This window comes from Meleagris gallopavo, chromosome 3, assembly GCF_905368555.1.
Source record: "Meleagris gallopavo chromosome 3, MGAL_WU_HG_1.1, whole genome shotgun sequence".
NCBI lineage: Eukaryota > Metazoa > Chordata > Aves > Galliformes > Phasianidae > Meleagris > Meleagris gallopavo.
In genome coordinates, this window is record NC_139406.1 from 22,715,073 (window position 1) to 22,734,567 (window position 19,495).

Here is a 19,495-nt window from a genome sequence, read left to right on the forward strand (position 1 = left end):
AAGTTGTTCTCAGCACATAGAAGCAATTACTTCCAATATCAACTGTCTGCCACGCACATGATTATGCTGTACTGGCTAAGACTCGCACTAAATTGGCTTATGCTGACTTTTTACTGCCAGAAAATACATTTCACTTCAACCAGAAGTCTGTTAAGAAACAGGCAGCAAACAGATGTGAAAAGTACAAATTTCTTGGAGGCCATTATTTGATACATAAATCAGAAAAATCAACTCTAATACACTTATGTTCCTCTCATAAAGAAGTTAAGGACACTGCTTGGCAAATTTAGCCAAAGTTATTATATCTGACCACTAACTTAGTAGGATAGTAGAAAACTTTTGTTAGTGTACATATTTTTCAATTCTGCAGTGGCAGAGATGTTGAGTAGGATGAAAGAACATTTTTAAAAAACTAACAAACTCTATCCATTGTCCAACAATTTATTTTCTTCAGTAAAACTGCATTTTATTTACCTCCAAATAAAAGATATACAAAATACAAACACAGAGACGAAAAGTCTTCATGTCCTTCAGATTTCCTCAATGTACAGTAACATAAGAAGTTATTAAATATGACTGAGTTAGAAGATTTGAATCCTACCTTCCAACATACTGAGGTGCATGGCATCATTGGCTCGCTTTGGCACACTAAGCATCACCTCCAGGCCATCCTTAATCTCACCTTTACCTTCTTCACAGCATGTGAGCAACTCCTGCAAAAGATAAGCAGACATGAGCATCCTCTCTACATTAATATGATAGACAATTAAATGCTACTTCTAACATACAAAGAAACATTTTTGGCATGTAAAATCTATTTTAAACTTATTCCTCCAATGACGTGGTAGCATACTTTGTACTTATCAGCAACTGTTCTTCATAGAGCAGCCTAAACTTCTGCCTAAACACCTCTAATTTAAATAATCTGATTAATAATAAATCTTTAGAAAACACATTAAGGACTTTTTTGTTCCTGTAAACACAGGCGCAGCTACTGGATGTAGCACTATGTCAAGATCCAGAACAGTGCAGGTCCTAACTCATAAAGTTGGTGGAACATGGGACAGAATAAAAGCATCTGTGTGTAACCTTCACTCCATTGCACCAAATACCTGATCTGTACTACTGCTGATTAAAGGATTTATTTTGTTTCATTTCCAATATTCAATGATGTACTCTACTCTGTCTTCAATCAGCTGAAAGCCTCTTAGAGACAAAAAAAAAATTTTGTATACAAACAACTATTAAATGATGGACAGAAGTTAGAGAAGGGAATGTGCTGAAATGTTACAATGGAATTTAAGGCGATGCTCATTCATGATATTCAAATTTCCTCACATTCTTTGAGTTTTTGAATGGTATCAAGATAAAATGTAGCTTGCATGACTAAAAGAACGTATTATGTTTCTTCTGCTATTGTTAATTCACTCAACTTTAAATTCCTTTTTAATGAGAAAGCCAAGTGATTCCTACTTACAATCATAATTGCCTATTTCCACTTAACTACCAATATCATCCATCATTGCAGCAAAACAGAACAATGCTGCACTTAAATTTTGGATGACAAAATAGCAGAGAAGTGCAACTGAATGTCCTCTTTGAGAGGCAGAAGATTGGTAGCTTCAATATTATGTGGACATATAAACAGAACTTCTGAAACTGGGAATGTTCTGCCATCACTCAGGATTTGGGCTCTTCGTCCTTTCACACCTCTTATCACGTAGAAGAAAAGAAAATCCAACATTCATCAAATTTATATCCATTTTACTATGCAGAAAAGCTATCTGGCTCTGAAAAGACTGGTGAAATCAATCTATCCTATCCCTTCAATACAGCATCACCTAAGACATATTTAGATTCAACAACTGTTGAAATCGGTCCCCAAAACTTCTACAACATGACAGCCTATCTCTGTAAGTTCTAACTTAATCAAGCTGCATCTTTTTTTTGCAAGGGGAGAACAGAAAATAGTTTCAACTAAAACAGTAGATCCATTTCCAACTTGACATCACTAGGAACATTAGAAGTAACAAATGTGCAGGTATTTGATAGACATACATACCAGTATTTTACAGTAGTTTGTACCATAAACACAGTTAATGGTTTGTAGAAAATTTGTTGCAGAAATGATTTAAAAAAAATACGCCTGTTTACGCAGCCCTTAATTACTTGTTTGCTCCAGAAATGCTAAAGATATTTTCTAGGTATACACTAAATAGAGAGTTATCTTTTTGATTTACAGAAATCTGGACTAGAGGTTTCTTATTTATGCTTTCTTTCATTTTCAGTGATTTTTAAAAGTATGCCTGCTCAGGATGCTGTAGTCTCAGAGGGAAGAGTAAAAAAGCCTTTCTGATTTCAGAAAGAGCTTTGATTTCTTATGAGCAGCAGAATCTCAGAAAGAAGTTTGAATTAGTACTGACCTTTAAAAGAAGCTGATATTTTGTTATCCTCTGGACAGGTTTGATAAGGTAAGAAGAGATAGAGTTGGCCAGTCCATGTCGCTGTTGTATCTCCTATACAAAAAGCAAACATTTGAGGACTTATGAGTACCCACAAGCAGATTCAAGCCTGTTCTGATGGCTATGTGATAGACATCAGCCAACATTTCTATTTTAGCAAGAAGTAAATAAGTAAATAAATGAGAAGATGACAATACATTCTACAATACATTCCAGCCACAGCAAGTGATTTGACTGTGCATTTGCCTGCTCACTTTGTATAAACACATCTAAGGGTACACCTGTAAAATGTTTCAACAAACCTAAATTCAAATAGCAGTGATGAGGGATATCGAACAAGTGGCAACCATTTTATTAAGTAAGATCTATAATTCCTGTTATTTTACCTTCAGGAGAGAAAAAAAAAAAATAATCTCAGTGTTCCAGGGAAAAGTGAGGACTATTGCATAAAGGCTGAGGAATAAGTTTCTTGGCATCATCTGCTAAATCAACTGATAGTTATGGAGTGTATTTCCCCAAGAGCTGTTACAGAGCCACAAGGGGGAGCAAGAAGTAACATTTTCTAACCAAAGGAAAGAGGTTACACAAGAGACTGAAAAGAAAGCAGAGCCACTTAAAAACAAACAAGTCCTCCAATAAGCTAAAGGAGGAAAATATAATCATGTGATAATTACAGGGAAGAATTACAGATTTCAAATACCAATCATGGTTGAATTTCAAGGCCAGCATTTGCCATTTATTACAGTACTGTATGTATTTTAACCACACAATTTCAAACAGCAGGTTGATGCACCGTAGCTATATGCTTTTAAACCATGATTACAGTATCAGAAATTCCCAAGATGGGAATTTCAGTGCAACCCCTTGAATTTACCTGTATACAGTCATGCCTTCACTTTTCTATTCTACCTAAAACAGATTAGGAAATTGAGAGCCCTGGATACAGTAGTAAAATACAGGGATCAAAGGACATTGCATCAAAAATGGTAGCAAGAATAAATTTTTAATACAAATTAATCAGAGCCCTTTATTGATTCTTAAAGTAGCATTTACTAAGTTTTTTCTTTGAAATTTTTTGGTCATATCTGCCTGTTTTCCTGTAGCCCATCTGCTCTTGTACAATGACCATAAACTAAACAGGGGCTTCACAGAAGGACTTTACCTTTAGAATCTTTATCACCTTAGTGATAGACTTGAAATTAACAGAAAGAGCTTCAGTGATACTATTACTTAAATGCCCCCCTCTCTGCTTTTGTAAACAATCCTAAAAAAATGTTGTTGTCACTACTAGTAGCTCAGCACAGGAAAGGTGGAAACAAAAAGGAGTAGAGAGCAACATCATTGAATCACCTATAGATGTGTGTTCAACCATACCAACATGTCCTTCAAGGCAGCCAAAATTCTCTAAAAGCTCTAACAGCTGCTACACTTTGGTCTTCTCCTAAGTGGAATGTTATGTGTAGACCGAATAACTTTGGGGATTGAAGGAGCAATGGTTGGTTTAGCAGCTATGAACAGTGCAAGTCAACTGAATTACCATTGCAATCAATTACAAGTTAAAGCTGCCCCAAGAAATTTAACAAAGACTGTCATTTTTATTTTGTACAATGCAACCTAAGCAAATTAAAATGCTAAGATTTACAGAATGTGCTTGAGAGAACTGGAGATTTATGTTTTGGCTGTTGCTGCCCAAACCTGCTTGCACTTCTGAACTGTTGTGATGTAACAGTGACTTCTAACACTGATCTGACAGATTTAAGAGACCAATTGAGGAATATAAATTAAGGGAGTAAGAGATATGATTGATTTTCTTAAGTTGACAGTAAATTGCATTATTAGTAACAGGAAACTTGCATATTCTTAAGAAATAAGGCACTTCATATAAATAAATATAAGTACATTATTCAAAATGGCAAAACATATTTTTAAGATGGACATAAAGTACTTACATCAAAGTATGCTCCTGCATGTTCTAATATTAGCTGGGTGGAATCTGGCTTATTTTTGCAGTAAGTAACATACATTTGGAACTTGTCTGCCTGCAGATCAAAATGAAAATTTATACAGGTTATCAGAGAGCATAACTTCTGTCTCAAAAATGTTTTCTACAGTTGTCAAAGAACTTATCTTCTGTCTCAAGGAACTAAATGACATAGAATTATTTTTCAAGTCTGGCAGCACAATAAAATGTATCAGAAAAATGAGACTGAAAACTACAGTAACGTATGTAAAAGTAGATAATATATAGCTAATAAAAAGATACTGAACTAAAGAAAAATCCACATGCATGTTTAGGCAACCCACGTAAACTTTCAGAGGAGCAAAGCACTGGCATCGGAGAACCATACCTTAATTATTTTTCAGTTAAAGATATACAAAATTTTACTCAAATTTCAAAAAATAGTTTTACAGAAACTCAAAATACAAAGGTATTTGAGATCTATTATCCACCCTTCCCTTCTTCCTATCTCCCTTATTATTTCTATATGCAACTCTGAGTACATTACCCATGTCACAAAGCAGTGTCCAACATCTTCTGGTAACTGTTCATATTTTTCTAGCTCCTTGAGGAATATACTATGGATAGAGAAAAAAAATACAGTGTAAGGCACATGAAATATTTTCATTAGAGCAGCTGATATTGATCTGTTGTCTGTGAATGAAGACAGAAAACTTACTCTAATTCATACTAACAGCATGAGCTAACATAGGAAGAAAGGAATAGGTGACAAATGTGTAATATAAGAACTAATATAAAGCAATTCAATACAAGTTCTGATGCAAAGATCAGAAATTGCTTCAGCACATACTTGCAGTACACAAAATTGAACGTAGTTCTTCATCTAGAAGGTTCCCTACTTTTTGAGTTTCAGGAAAAGTTTAGTCTTCATGTCAAGAGAAATAAAAGGTTGAATTATTTTTGGGTGCTCACATTAACTAAAGATATTGATGTTTGTGCAATATCTGTATTCTGTTGAGTTTAGTGATTTCCATCTCTTCATGACAACTGGAAAACCTACAGCAGTATTTTAATGCATCCAAATAATTTCTTAAAAGCTCAAAGATGTCTGAGATTGAAAAAGAGAGTTTCTAATGGCATATGCCAAGCTGCAAAAAGGAACAACTGAAACAATTTAGCAATGTGAGGAGAAATCTTTTAGATTTTTGATGGCAAAGAGTCCATTATTCATATGCACAATATTTTCATTAGGAAATCCCTTAGGTCATCATGTGGATTTACTAGTAAAATGGAAATGAGAGATAAGTCACTCACTTATTGTGGAACTCATAGATTTCCTGCATGTTTCCAAAGATAATATGCTCTTTGTTTACAATACCAGGTGGGATCTCTTCAACTCCACTTGTCATTTCCCATAGATATGTCTGCCCAGAACAAAAAAGATGCATGAAAGGTCATTAGAATGCTGAACAGAAGCACTCAGGTATCTGTAAGCATGCATTCACAGAGAGAAATTGGTGAAGATCACGCAGCAGCATCAACACCAGTTGTGACATTGTCTGTTGTGATACACAGACCTTGTGATTTTGACAGGAAAACTTAAGTTCTAAAACTGACAATTTAATACAGTCCTTGAAACTCCATCATTTAAAATGCATAGTGCTCTTGACAACCTCTAGTGCTTCAGGATATTGCTTATCAAGGTCATGTCTCCCGTCTAGAAGTTCATGTTGTGTGTAGCAGCTAACACTGAACACTACTAGCTTGAACATAACAAACATTGGGCACCTTTCCATGGAATCTCCCTGAATTTCTATTCAAAAAGTCAGTGAGTAGCAGAACATGTGATACACATAATAAGAGAATTAACGCAAGCTGTCCTCTCTTGCAAGCGAAGCACATAAATTAAACCACTCCCTTTTCCCTCCCTCTCCAAAAAAAAAAAAAAAAATAGAAAAAAGAAAGAAAGAAAGAAAAAGATAAACAGTATTGACGAAAGCAAAAGCAAAACATATAGAATGAATTCTGAAGAGGCTGATATCAAGCTGTAATTTTAGGTTTCTTCATAATAGCTGAAAAAATAGTTAATTGGGTCTTATGACAACAAACTAAACATTTGTTTTTAAAAATCAGAAAGAAGTAGAAAGCAACAGATTGAATCTTGTCTTCAAAGATCATTGAGAAAGAAAACTTACATCCATGCATTCTCGGAGGTCTCTTACGTAAGCCTTTTCTGTCTGAATCAACTCAGCCATAATAAACCTTAGATGACAACAGAAAGACTAATCAAATCTCAATCTGTATAATCGTTTTGAATACATAATAACCAGAATACACATTTCTCATCAGCTTTTGCTTTTTCCACTGCTCTAAGAAAGTCTGAGAACTGAAATGTTATGAGAAAAAAGACATGAAAGAAACATGAGAGATAGCACTCTTGCATTAGTAACCAGTGCAAAAAGAAATGGGGAAAGAGATGGAAATTTTCTCAAATGCTTATCCTCTTTCCTCTCCTTACACATTTATTTCACATTATTTCTAAAAAAGAAAAAAAAAGCAGGTTAACACAAGTCTAGGATGGCTTTGAAAGTTTGAGATTCAGACATGCTACACTCTCCTATTAGAATGAGCATGTGAACGAAAAGCAGTAGGAGCTACTGAATAGTATTACTCTCTTTTACTTTTTATCCAATTTCTAAGCTTCCAGACAAGTCATGACAGTTGCTTCATTATCAGGATTGATTTATGCACTCTCAGTTATTAAAAATAAATAAATTCATTACTCTTTCCTGCGGGCAGATTTTCGTTTTTCTTCATTAAGCTCATGAGCAGCATCACGCAGTTTCACTTCTGACCCAGGGACACTGGCTGGGATTATATCCAGCTGCAAGCTTTTGCTCTTCATGAAAGAAAGAAAGAATTGATTAAGGAAGGAGTCAGAAGAAAACTACAGATAAATCAAAAGGAAGCAAATATATATATATTTTTGTATGTGTCGATTATCACACTCCAATTTCACTTACCGATTTATTGGAATCAGAGGAAATACCCAGAGCTTTCTCTAAAGAGGTCCTGTATTTCTCCATGCGCAGGGAAAAGTCTCTGTACCTTTTATCCACTGCCGTGACACATTTTTTAATCTCTGTTGCATGAGCATGCCCTTTTTCACAAAAGCCATCAGCCAGCTGTATCAACAACTTCACCCTCTCTTTGGTTTGCTATGAAAACAGGAAAATATCAAACAATTACTAATTCTACTTGTCATGAAGGGGATCATTTTGCTTAATCTGCTACCAAGTACAGGTGGAGAAGTCATGGAAGGAGCAAGCTTCTACCTTTTGTTCCTTTAAATAGATACCTTTTTCTTTAAAGAAATGTCACTGAATCTCTTCAGTGGTGCCCAGTGAAAGGACAAGGGGCAATGGGCACAAACCAGAAGACAGGATGTTCCATATGAACACAAGGAAAAACTTTACTGCAAGGGTGGCAGAGCATTGTAACAGGCTGCCCAGAGAAAGGTTGAGAAGTCTCTTCTGGAGATACTCAAAACCCTCTTGGATGCTTTCCTGTGTAACCTACCTAAAACAACTCTTGCTTTAGCAGGGGTTGGATTATATGATCTCTGAAGGTCCCTTCTAACTTCTATGACTCTGTAATATAGGTTTTCTTGGGTTTTATGTGACAAGAAGTAAAAACATGCTCCATATCTAATCCAGAGACTAAATTCTCCTGGGCAAGCTTTTCAGAACGTGGTCATTTTCCTCGCACTAGTACACATGAATTTTGATCCCATCAAAGGTATTTTGTTCACTACACCAAAGCACTAACATTGGGCCTGACCCACAAAGTCTCAGGAGTCTTCCTCTCTTTATACATGGACTTAACTGAAGTGCTGTGACTGATATGATTTTTGTTATGTACTTTGCACTTAAATGGATTAAGAATGTATTCCCTAATAAGCCTCCAGAGTCAGATTGTAACTCTGCAATAACTCAAAAACATACAGTAAATTGCAGACTTTAATAAAAAGACTAATCTAAGGAGTAATTATTTTTATACTTTTCTATTATTTTTTAATTAAATGTCACATGAATAATTTGTCTTCTTGTATTTTATATCCTAAATGATCATGGAGCAATCCACAAACATGAGGATGTAAGAATAGAAATCAAAGACCTTCAAGGTTTCTGGTTGTTTTTTTTTTGTTTTGTTTTGTTTTCAACCATTTTTAAAATCAATTCTGTCATGAGAAATCAATTGCACATCAGGCTGATGAAGCTGAAGCAACACAGTGATTATCTTCTGATTCTCTTTTGTTCTATTATTTTCTAAGTAGAAATACAGAGATAAAGCCAACACAAGAAAACAAAGCTTAACAGACATCCTTATTGTCTTGCTTGTTTGTTTTTTTAATAGTATGTAATTTTATTTATCTCACCTTTGCTGTGATCTGAAATTCTTCATGTTCTTTTAACAGCTCTTGAGTATGCTGGATACTGGAACCAGTGGAAGTATGTGTGGATAAATAAAACTCCCCATTGTCATGAATCCATTCCAGAGCCTAAAATAAATATCAAGAACAAAAGAAGAGTAAGAGTGAAGGCAACATACTTTTGCCAATAGATATCAACTGTAATAAGCTTTTCATGAACAGAAGTTGGTGTCAGTTAAATTTTACTCTATTCCACTTGTGGCATTTGTGGTTTCATTAGTATACTCCAGAAGTGAGCAAAAACCACTTTTTAGTTGCAACACAGGCCTGCTGAACTTCAACATAAATATGCATTTTCCAACTTTAAAAATTATTACATTAGACAAATGTATATGCTAAACTTCCCCTGCACTTGAGATTTAATAATCACTTCACTCTTAAGTTGATATATATTCCAGTGTCACAAAGTATGGTACGTAGTTACATGTACTCATAGAAGTTAAACGTAAAGCAAAGGAGGAATGGTGACATTTATCAGTTAAATTAATGTACGTACATTGGTAAAAGTCAATAGCATTTTGTTATTGAAACTGAATTACTAAATAATCGCATACTAAAATTATTTCCCTTCCACATCCTAACACCTTACTTTCTTACTATTATAAATCATGCTGCCTCATGTTATGGTCTGTGTTCTGCCCACATTAATATGCACTGTCCTTTAAAACATACTGGTTGTGATGAACTTTACTGTCCTTCTACTAGGAAAAAAAATAGAGTCCTCACAAACTGCTGCTTAACACAAAAAATCAAATCCGTGACTGAAGACTCGCACTGCCAAGTTGTTTTCAGCTCTTAATACAGCCAGCTGCAGCAGCGTGCAGAGACACAGGAACTTAATAGCTTTTTGGTTCTGACAAGGCCAGCATTAAATTTCAAAGAGTTCAACGAGTTCAATACAGTTTGGTTAGAATACTGAATGTGAATGTCTGAATTTTAAAGATTGTAAGGCATACAACAATGCCATTTACTTAATTGATGCTAGTGTGGATGCAAGCCTGATGAGACAGTCCTGTGTCCCTGATGGAAACAAATCAAGAACTCCTGGTCTAGAGTAAAGAAGAGAGGTACATAAACTGGTTGCCTGTATGATGTTTCTTGTCATTCTTATATCAAACTTTGACAGTGAAGAATGATATGGACAAGAAGCATGAGTATTGTTGATATCATAAATAACAATTATTTTGGTACTTCTTGTTTTCAACATTTTTAGTCCACCCCTCTTTTTTTTTTTACATGGTTTTATTACACAGTGCTGGTATGAGTGACAAACAAAACTTCCCTTCAACAAATGTCACCCTTTCACTACTTCTTGGCAGCTCTACAGAGTCGCAACATGACCGAAATTTATCTCGATGTTGATTCCTACAGTTTAGGCCAGCTCACTTCATTCGAAGATCAGAACTGTATGCTGGAGACACACATCACCATACAGAAACTAGTGAAATTTAGAGGCCAGGTAAGTCCTTAATTCTGGAATGGTTTGTCATTCTATCATTGTTCTTGCAAACTACTATGTTATCTTTTTCTACAGCATGGCATAGCGTTCTGAAAGTACAAAGAATAGGTTCTTCCCAAAAATTCCCAACAAAAATTTATATGAAGATAATGGTAATTTCATCTTCTGGTTAATCAGTGTAGTGTTCCAATAAAGTTGGGAGTGACTAAATGGGAGGCAGCTGTATAATGGGATTTACAATGAAAACGCTGACAGATCTTTATCTCTAGCGTTTGACCATTAGTCAGTAACCTCTGTACAAAAGCAAGTAGGTCACATGCTCGGCAGAAGCTGAAGTTAAAGTTATTAGAAAGCAGTGAAGGGGGCCGGGGGGGAATGTTGTTGCTCATATTTAACTCCACTCTGAGATTTAACTTGCATTACTTTCTTCATGGAATCAGAAAAGACAGATTTCAGAAATATTTCAAGAGATCAAAACAGACCCCCAGTCATTAAGTCTCTGTCTACATTGGTTGTCAGAAAGAAGTAAAAGATTAGCTTTTTGAGTCCTGCTAAGTACATCTAACCATATTTCACACTATGGATATCGCTTTGTTTTCTGCAGAACAGGAGCTTCCTTCTTTGTCCTGCATCCAGTTTAAAAAAAAAAAAAAAACAACACAAAAACATATCTGCAGATCATTCCATTCACTAATTCCATCTTGGAATCCCATGCTTAATTTTAGGGTTAGTATTATGATTAGTAAAGGAGATTATTTCAGCTGTAGTTATTTAATTACTTAATGGTTATTTCCAGACTGTTAAACTTAAAAAACAAACAAACAAACAAACAACAACAAAAAAACAAAGAACAAAAAAACATAAGAATGATCTACAACCTAAGAAACCATGAAAACAAGTACACAGAAACTGCAAAACCTTTCTCAGCCGTTCAGTTATATTGTTCAATGAATTATCCAACTTTTCTGCTTTCTTGAACTGCCAATCAATTTAATTAGATCCCCTCCCACTGCAGCATGTGAGAAAAATGTTGCCATTATGACTCTGGCCCATTAGGTGTGTGTGCGAAAATTAACAAGTGTAACAACTTTTCAAACACAAACTTGCAGAAATGAGACTAGCCAGCAGGAGACCAAGCCAGCAGAAGCAATTAGATATTCTGTATTAAAAGAAAATAATTCCTCTTACTTTTTAATTTAATTACTGATCTTTCAGACCTTTGAAGTACTGAAGTCAGCGACAAGTTTCTAACAGTGGGACAAGCCAGTCAATGTCAAACCCTGATTATACCGGAGAGAATTTTTATATAGAACTCTCACCTGTTTGGCACTTCTTTCAAACACCACGTACTGCTGGCATTGATCAAGACGTCTTTTACGCATGGTCCAATAATGCAGCACACGGTTCTCCCGCTGAAAGAGTTCATTCAAGATATCTGAAGGAATAAAAACAGTTTCATCAGAGGTTGTGACAACCAATTTTGAAATAACATATCAAAATCAGTGGTAGAAAGTAGTTTATGCTGTAGAATGTGTAATGCACCTTTTCTGATGTTCTGTTTTGCTCTTGGTCGTGATACTTTCCTTTGTTAATACTACTTACAGAAGTGTTGGTTACAGAAACTGGAGATGTAATTAAAACCTATTAATAATGCCTTTTCTTCTTTCAGATGCTTTTCATACTGGATCTGCTACTTATACAGGACTTCAAAATGTATTATGACAAAGAGTTCTTGAAGAATTTTCTCAGAAAGAGTGAGCACAATTACACAAGTAATGACAACCTGCCTGAGGTTCCAAATTAACCATAGAAAAGAACCGATTTTTCTTGATATACCAGTTTCTTACAAAGTATTTAATACATACGGGTAAATATGTAACCATAAGTCACTACAACAACAAACACAACATAATCACAGCACAATAAAAATACACAAAATCACTAAATTTGTAATTCCTTTTGAAAACAACAACAACAACAAAACAACTCCAACAACAGTGTAGTTGAGCATGCTGACTTGCTCAAATATTAGCGTTCATTGGGCCTTGGTAGAAGCTCCATATAATCAAATAATGGTATCCACTCTTTGCTATTCCATTCCTGAACGTCAGAAGCCGTGCAGCTTTGAGGAGTTAATTACTGTTATCCTGCAATTCCCTGTATCTGACTTGCAAGTTCTTTGATGGCAAAGGGTTTTTGCTTACAGTATGCTTAAGATTTTATCTGCATTCTGCTCCTTTCATGATTATTGTTTTTCATTTCAAACAAAGCAGTTTCTTGTGAAGCTCAGTTTACTCATTGCTTCTTTCCGAACAGCAGCCCTAGTGGATTTGGTAGCTACTGCAAACCGAGATAGCAAGCTAGAATCCAGGGAATGGATACATCTCTGCCAGGTGATTCTGTCAGAAGTGTAAAAAAACCCAAGGAAAAGTCTCTAACATTTGAAACAAACAGAATTTTTTTTTTTGTTTTTAAAGGGAAAAAAGGGAAAAAAGGGAAAAAAAAAGGAAAAAAAAGAGACAAAAAAAGAAGAAAAAAAAAAAAGAAAAAGGAAAAAAGGAAAAAAAATAGGCTCATTCTTCACAACCATGCTTTACTTGTTTTTCTACTGACACCCACAATTGAATATTTTCCAGAACTGAATGAAGAGTCTCATGTGCCAGGTATCACAAAATCTCTGTATCTCCATGCCCCAAGGTTCTAGTCCACCATGCCTTACTTGCAAACAACTCAGAGACCAACCGTTAAGACAGTTAAGATCAGAGAAAGGGAGCCTAAGGGGAAAAGCATCTCTACCTATGGGTAACCTGGAACCAGTTACAATTACCTCCCACTGCCTCCCCAAGGATTATGAAACCTGACTGCACTGCTGCCAATACCTCCCCTCTTGGAAATACCATGGTCCCATTTGACACAGAGCACTGAGATCACCCAGAGTTTGCTTTTGGTTGGAATCTTGTAATTGCAGCCAATGTCATCTTCTTGCTGGGCAGGCTACCCTCAAACATGCCTCAATTGGTCTGTCCCTTTGCCAAATCATGTGCTGATCTGCAATGAGCAACACTGCCTCACCTGCTTTCTCCGTTTCACTTCTGCCTTAGGCCACATCTGAAATGCCTGCATAGAATCTATGCCAGATTTCTGGGGGACTGTCATTATATAATATAATACCCCCAACTAGACGCCATATAAAAAGAAAAGTCTTGATAATGACGCAAATGAAGTAGTTCTGACACTCAGCAAGAAAGGTGAATTTAACTAATTGGAACAGCATTTGTTCTGTCAGGACATGATACAGATGGCAAGCCAGTGAGAGACATTTGGCTGAGTCCCATTAGTGTTACCACCATTAATTTCTTGGACTGACAAGGAACAGAAAAAATACTCATAGGAAGTTACAGAACAGAGACATTTAATATCAGATTTAGATGAGCAGCTCTATTTCAAGGCTTCTGAAGTACTGTTGTTATTTTCTACAATTCCAACATTTGTTACAAAACTAAATTAGTTCCTAAGTTTTCAGCTTATTCTTCAGGTTCTTACCAGCAGAAATCTCTCAGAGCCTGTCTCTACACATCCTGCACTCTCTATCTAAAAATATGATCACCTCTAGAGAAAAGTTCCCTCATCAACCATGAATGTTCAGCTGCAGCCTGTGAAGCAGAGGTAAGAAAGAAGCACACAAAATTAGCAGCAGCAGTAAAGATGAAGATGATACGTTTCTGAGCTTCCAGCAATTGTCACTGAATTCATCTGCCATAACAAAGTTTCAGGCTACAACTGCTTCCTAAAAATTGGCTTTGGCAGGATGTCTGATACAGCATTTGAACAGCTATAACTCCACGTCAAGAAAATTATTTACACTAGTATGAAGGGACAGAATGACAACTTTCAGAGTTCAGTATCCATTGTGATTAGTTTCCTATGAAGAATGTGTTTAGATAAACTTTGTTTAGATTAAAAAATTTCTTTTCTAGATATTTTAGTCTGCACCTGGGAGTAAGGATCAAGTGTGCCACTGAATAAGGTATGCGATGTTTTGTAACCTTTTTCCTTTTCTTTTTCAGTTCAGCAGTTTTGCGGAAATTCAAAGGTTACTCCACTTTATTAACTCTTCTAATGCCTGAATGTACTGACCACAGTCTACATGTTATTTCAAGAACGCATCTGAGTACAAGAGCATGTAATGATCCTGCAGAACAGATGTGTGATGTATTTTTCCAAGATGAAACAAATGCTTAATTTTTTTTTAACTCCATCTGTTTAGAAAATAGATTTAAAAAGACTCTTTTGTTTACTTACTTACCTGGCTGAACAGGAATAGCAGAGTGAACTTTCAAATCACTTGATCAGCTACCACTATATCATTAAGACCCAAAACAAAGAAAGCCTTGCTAGTTTTATCTCAACTCTCAGAAGCTTTAGTTCTCAGAATTTTATTACATGGTTTTTTGGGGGTAAAAAAGACTGGAAGAACACATAATTTATTTTTTTCCTACTTGGGGACTTTTTTTTGCTTTTCTATTTTTCTAAAAATTCATCACAGACATTTTAAATGTATATCACTCATCTAGGATTGTAAATGTATGCAGAACATACAAAACACTGTCATTCTGAAATATTTTTAAGGAAATTAGCAAAGACTTTCCTACCTTTTTCTCATTTGAACACATTTATCTCTAACAGAATGACTATTCCTGCACAAACCCCTTTTGGAACTGAATCCTAGAGAAGTTTGTCTACAAATCCTAAGATTTTTTTCTTACTCTCAAGAAACACTGTAGCTACACTTTACTGCTTCCTTTTTGATTCAGTTTTCTTTACTACTACTAGAAGAGCTAAGTGACACGTCCGCAACAATTTTGTTTTTTAATATAGTCTGCATCTCTGTAGAGGTTTTGTCTTACAGAGTTCTCTAAATGGTGATGCCTTGGGGATGGGGTAATCCTTTGCCTCATCTGCACGTGGTTAAAGCTTCAACTCTCACAATCTGATTATTTCCCTGGAAATATCCAATATACTATTATCTCTCTAAAAGGAAAAATTCAGCAGTGGGAGATTTTCAATTTGAGCACCATCAGATACATGGATAAGCTTAACACAAACAGTTTTCCTGTTTTAGGAAAAAGAAGAAGTGACCACGTGTCCTTTTCTGGTAGAACAACAAAACAATATAGCATAGAAGTGACATCCAATCTCATCTTCAAAGCAATTAAAAATTTGCAAAGACAAAGATTCCACTACCTCTCTAGACTACCTGTTCTATTCAGCACTTTCTCACTCTTGTTGTAACATTTTTTCCTTATAGACATTCTGATATTTCCTTTCTGCAACTGTTTCGTCTGAGTTTGGCTCCATCTTCTGCACAACTCCCCTTTGCGTAACTGCGAACAGCAATTAGACAACTAGATTTCTCTGCTTCTGAGTCTACAGCATGGCCTGAGCATTCAGCCATAGTTTCAAAATGCATCAAGCAGAACATGACTAGCAAATAAGTGATTAAAGCGTAGCATTTATTTCTGAATATCCCTCTCCAAGCTCTGTTCTCCCTACCTCATCCATCATTTATGCATATGCTATTAATTTCTGTACTTTCGCCACTTTCACCCTTGAAGATTTCTCAGCTCCTTTCCCCACAACACAAGTTACACCTCAATGTTACACTAGGCTGAATTACCTCTAACAAAAGCCAGGTTCCACGTAATGGTTCTTTCCTGCATCACCATTGCTACTACTTACCTGCACAAGAAATTTGAACATGATGCTAATATGACAAATTGCAAGAAGATTACATGTAAGAAGGGATAAATTCAGAGCAAATGAATGTGAGTATAAGAGAATTTGATGACCGGAAACTCTTTGCAAGTGTGAGAACAATTTTAGTTACTTCATGCAAAGCCTGACAGAACCATTTCCACTTGTGCAGGTGCCAGTCCCCCCCCATCAAACACACCACAGCATATGGCGATCAGACTCTTTGGAGAGAAAAAGAAGAAACCCCTTACTTTTGACTTGCTGTTCAGGTGCTTTGATGTGTGTCACCATCCCTGGCATGTTTACGCTATTCCTGTGCAGGTATTTCAGGAAGACATCAGCATTCCTCCTGGCCAGCGTGCAAGCCTAGAGAGTCAACAGTATTACTTTCTTTGAAGATGCACACGTAGAAAACCAGAAAGATATGAAGGACCTTCCTCTCTCCCTCTCTCCCTTTTTGTGCATATCCCACTCTCTACACTTTTAAAAAGTGCTGCTTATTCAGTTCTCCTACAAGTAAGTCAAGCTAACCAGTAAAGCCGTCTCCCCAACAAACAGCAGTTAATCCTTACTTACAAACAAAATAAACAGTTTTTATCTGAAGAGCCTAAAAGCAATTACCTCTAGAGCTTTCAGCATGACTCAGATATCACAGAGAAGTTTGTTTTGTGTATCTGCCACTTGAAATGATTTATTGCATAAACAGAGTGCACGTGCTTCTGACATCACCTGGATATGCCTAACATCCATCAATGTTTTAGACAATAAGTGATGGCTCTGCTGAAGTGAAACCAAAAGTGCTCAGATATTAAGACATGCTCTTTAAAGGCCTTGAGAACTTTCAGTCCTCACTCAGCTCAGCTGCCTTCTTCATCTTAATATACACCGAGTGCTATATGTGGCCTGACTATCTTATTTCTAAAAAGCAGAACATAAAACACAGTTTTAAAAGGTTAGATAAAGGTTGCATAGTTAGATCCAGTAATGAAGATATTAAATCATTTCTCAAATTATTTTTAAACACAATAGTGGAGAAATCACATGCCAGCAGCTGAAAGATATGTTTGGCAGCATGCTCGGAGCTAAGTTAGTGTATTTTTTACTGTTATCATCCATCCATTGAGAACAAAAAGACTTTTGATAAAACTAAGTTATATACTGTGAAATCTTTCAAGACGACACTGGGAAAAGGACTTTGGTTATAGGCTTAGTTATGCTGCTTTGCAAGCACCCATTAGACTTTTACTCAGCATGATTAGTAGCCCCTTCACTAGGACATTAGATAGATTGAAAACCTTTCACTTATCTGTAGGCTATTAGAAAAGCCAACTATTCCCAGATGCTTGTCTAGCAATTTTCTCCTTCTGTACTAGTAGTCCAAGTACATCTAAGAGTTGCACAGGCAGCTGTAACACTATATAACTGTCACTTCTTTTCTAATGCAGAAGCTTTTAAGTATTTTTTAGAATGACAGTTGCTCAAAGCAGTGATTCCCAATTCCACTTCAGTCACAGTGGGAGACCTGACATCTACTGAAGTTCAGCAGGAAATACTTTTATAAAACTGGCTACAATTTTATGAATGTGGTTATGTTCTCCTAATCACCATCAGAAGCAGTTATCATGCCGCTTCCAAAATCTTTGCAGCTCTGGACACATACCTAGCTTTTAAGTGGGCACTGCACTGTTGCTTACCACACACATTTCAGCACCATAATTGTGAGTTTTGTAAGACACAGAAGACAATGAGAAGTGAAAAAACCATACCTTTAGGAATGCCTCCTTCTGTTCCAAGTGTTTGCTTATCATGGGGGTAACATGATCTGTTTCGGAGTTGGGACCCAGCTTGTCTGCTCCCCCACACCAGTCTTCTTCCCGCTTATACTCTTGCTCCAGGCTTTCCAATACACTGCACACCTACCAGGCAGAAGGAGTTCAACTCACACATAATTCAGCACAACAAAAATTCTTAATTCATTCCTAATGCAAGAAAAAAGAATCTGAAAACCAATCTACCCTATACACATAACTTAGATTCAAACATGTTTTGACTGGGACTTAAAGGGAGGAGACAAACTTAGGCTTTACTTTTACAATCATTGGCCTTCTTAAGTGCACTTGCTGAAGAGGCTCTTTCTAATGAAGCTCATCTTCTCCTATCTCTGTAACTGTGTAGTTCAGGATGAGCATCAGACACGATTACACAGGAAGCTGCCTTACCAACCTCCTCACTGATCTGCTGACTTATCAAATTAAATTGATTCTTCTCTAACTTTCATACAAAAGACCACAATAATCGTCTGAAGTACTTCCTTTAAACCTCTGTGCAACTTGCTTATGGTTTAAGCAAAATATCTTGATACAAACAGAAACTCAATTAAACACTCATATGGTGTATTCCATTTTGGAAATGTTTTACAAGCCTTTTTTCAATTAAGGATCTGAAGAATGTTAAAGGGCAGAGAGACAGGAGAGGTTGACAGAGATTTGAATCTTCACTAATAACTACTGCCCTTTGCACTTGGTAATCTACCTTCTTCAAATTTTGCTAACTGAAGCAAACATACCCTGACCAAATACACTGTAGTCCATTAACAGTTAGCACAATTTGTGTACTGTTTATTTAGAAACACATGGTTTGTGTTCCTAAGGCAGCATTTTTTGTGATAAACAAGCAAATAAAAGTGAATATAAACAAATCCAGTTAACCAAGTCTTCTAGGTAGTGCTGCTTAATGCCACAGTGAAGAATTAACCAAAGCTAACAGATCAAATAGCATTTCAGTACCTGTTCAGATGTTTTATAGAAGGCAACAGAGGCATTCACAAGCTTGAGACGGTCCTCCATCTTGAGCATCAGTTGTTGCCAATGGGAAGCAACCTTCTCTGCACACTCCCTGATCATATCCATGTCATAGTGATTAGCCTGCAGCATTGCCTCTGCTTTCTGCTGAACCTGAAGGGCACTTTGATGTGTTTTCTGAAAAGATGTGGAATTCAGGAGTTCAGTAGGGCAGTTGAGTTCATTTTCTTGAAGACTGTAAAGGCTCACATTTCCACTCTGTCAGTGACACCTCTATACACATATATTCATGAACTAAACAGAACTGTTTAATATTAAGTCATTGTACAACTTCACAATGCCAACAGAAAGAAAATAAATCCTATGGAGATTAATCAGCAGATCAACAGTGATTAGCAGCCTATAATGAAAACTACTGCATAGTATTCAGTCACACACCTCATATTTATGTCACAGTAAATTTCTTTATAATCATGAATTCCAGGTTGATTTTCTTTTCCTTCAATATGAGGATGAGGAAAAAAAAAAAAAGATGGAAATGATTTATCTTATTTTGACTTGATTGTT

General features: G+C 36.1%; 1 protein-coding gene across 1 annotated transcript in view; it reads right to left on the minus strand.

Annotated features, from left to right (window-relative positions):
- The window catches only part of TRIO (trio Rho guanine nucleotide exchange factor), a 225,100-nt gene that overhangs the window by 78,811 nt on the left and 126,794 nt on the right, over nt 1-19,495 (minus strand). Inside the window, exons 17-29 of the mRNA XM_085220442.1 lie at nt 18,914-19,105; nt 17,894-18,043; nt 16,379-16,493; nt 11,693-11,808; nt 8,861-8,983; nt 7,446-7,640; nt 7,206-7,321; nt 6,618-6,684; nt 5,737-5,846; nt 4,970-5,039; nt 4,412-4,501; nt 2,424-2,516; nt 602-713 (exon numbers count right to left, since the gene is read on the minus strand). Of these exons, the coding sequence (XP_085076568.1) occupies nt 602-713; nt 2,424-2,516; nt 4,412-4,501; nt 4,970-5,039; nt 5,737-5,846; nt 6,618-6,684; nt 7,206-7,321; nt 7,446-7,640; nt 8,861-8,983; nt 11,693-11,808; nt 16,379-16,493; nt 17,894-18,043; nt 18,914-19,105 (1,549 nt within the window). The remainder of the gene's footprint in view (nt 1-601; nt 714-2,423; nt 2,517-4,411; nt 4,502-4,969; nt 5,040-5,736; nt 5,847-6,617; nt 6,685-7,205; nt 7,322-7,445; nt 7,641-8,860; nt 8,984-11,692; nt 11,809-16,378; nt 16,494-17,893; nt 18,044-18,913; nt 19,106-19,495) is intronic.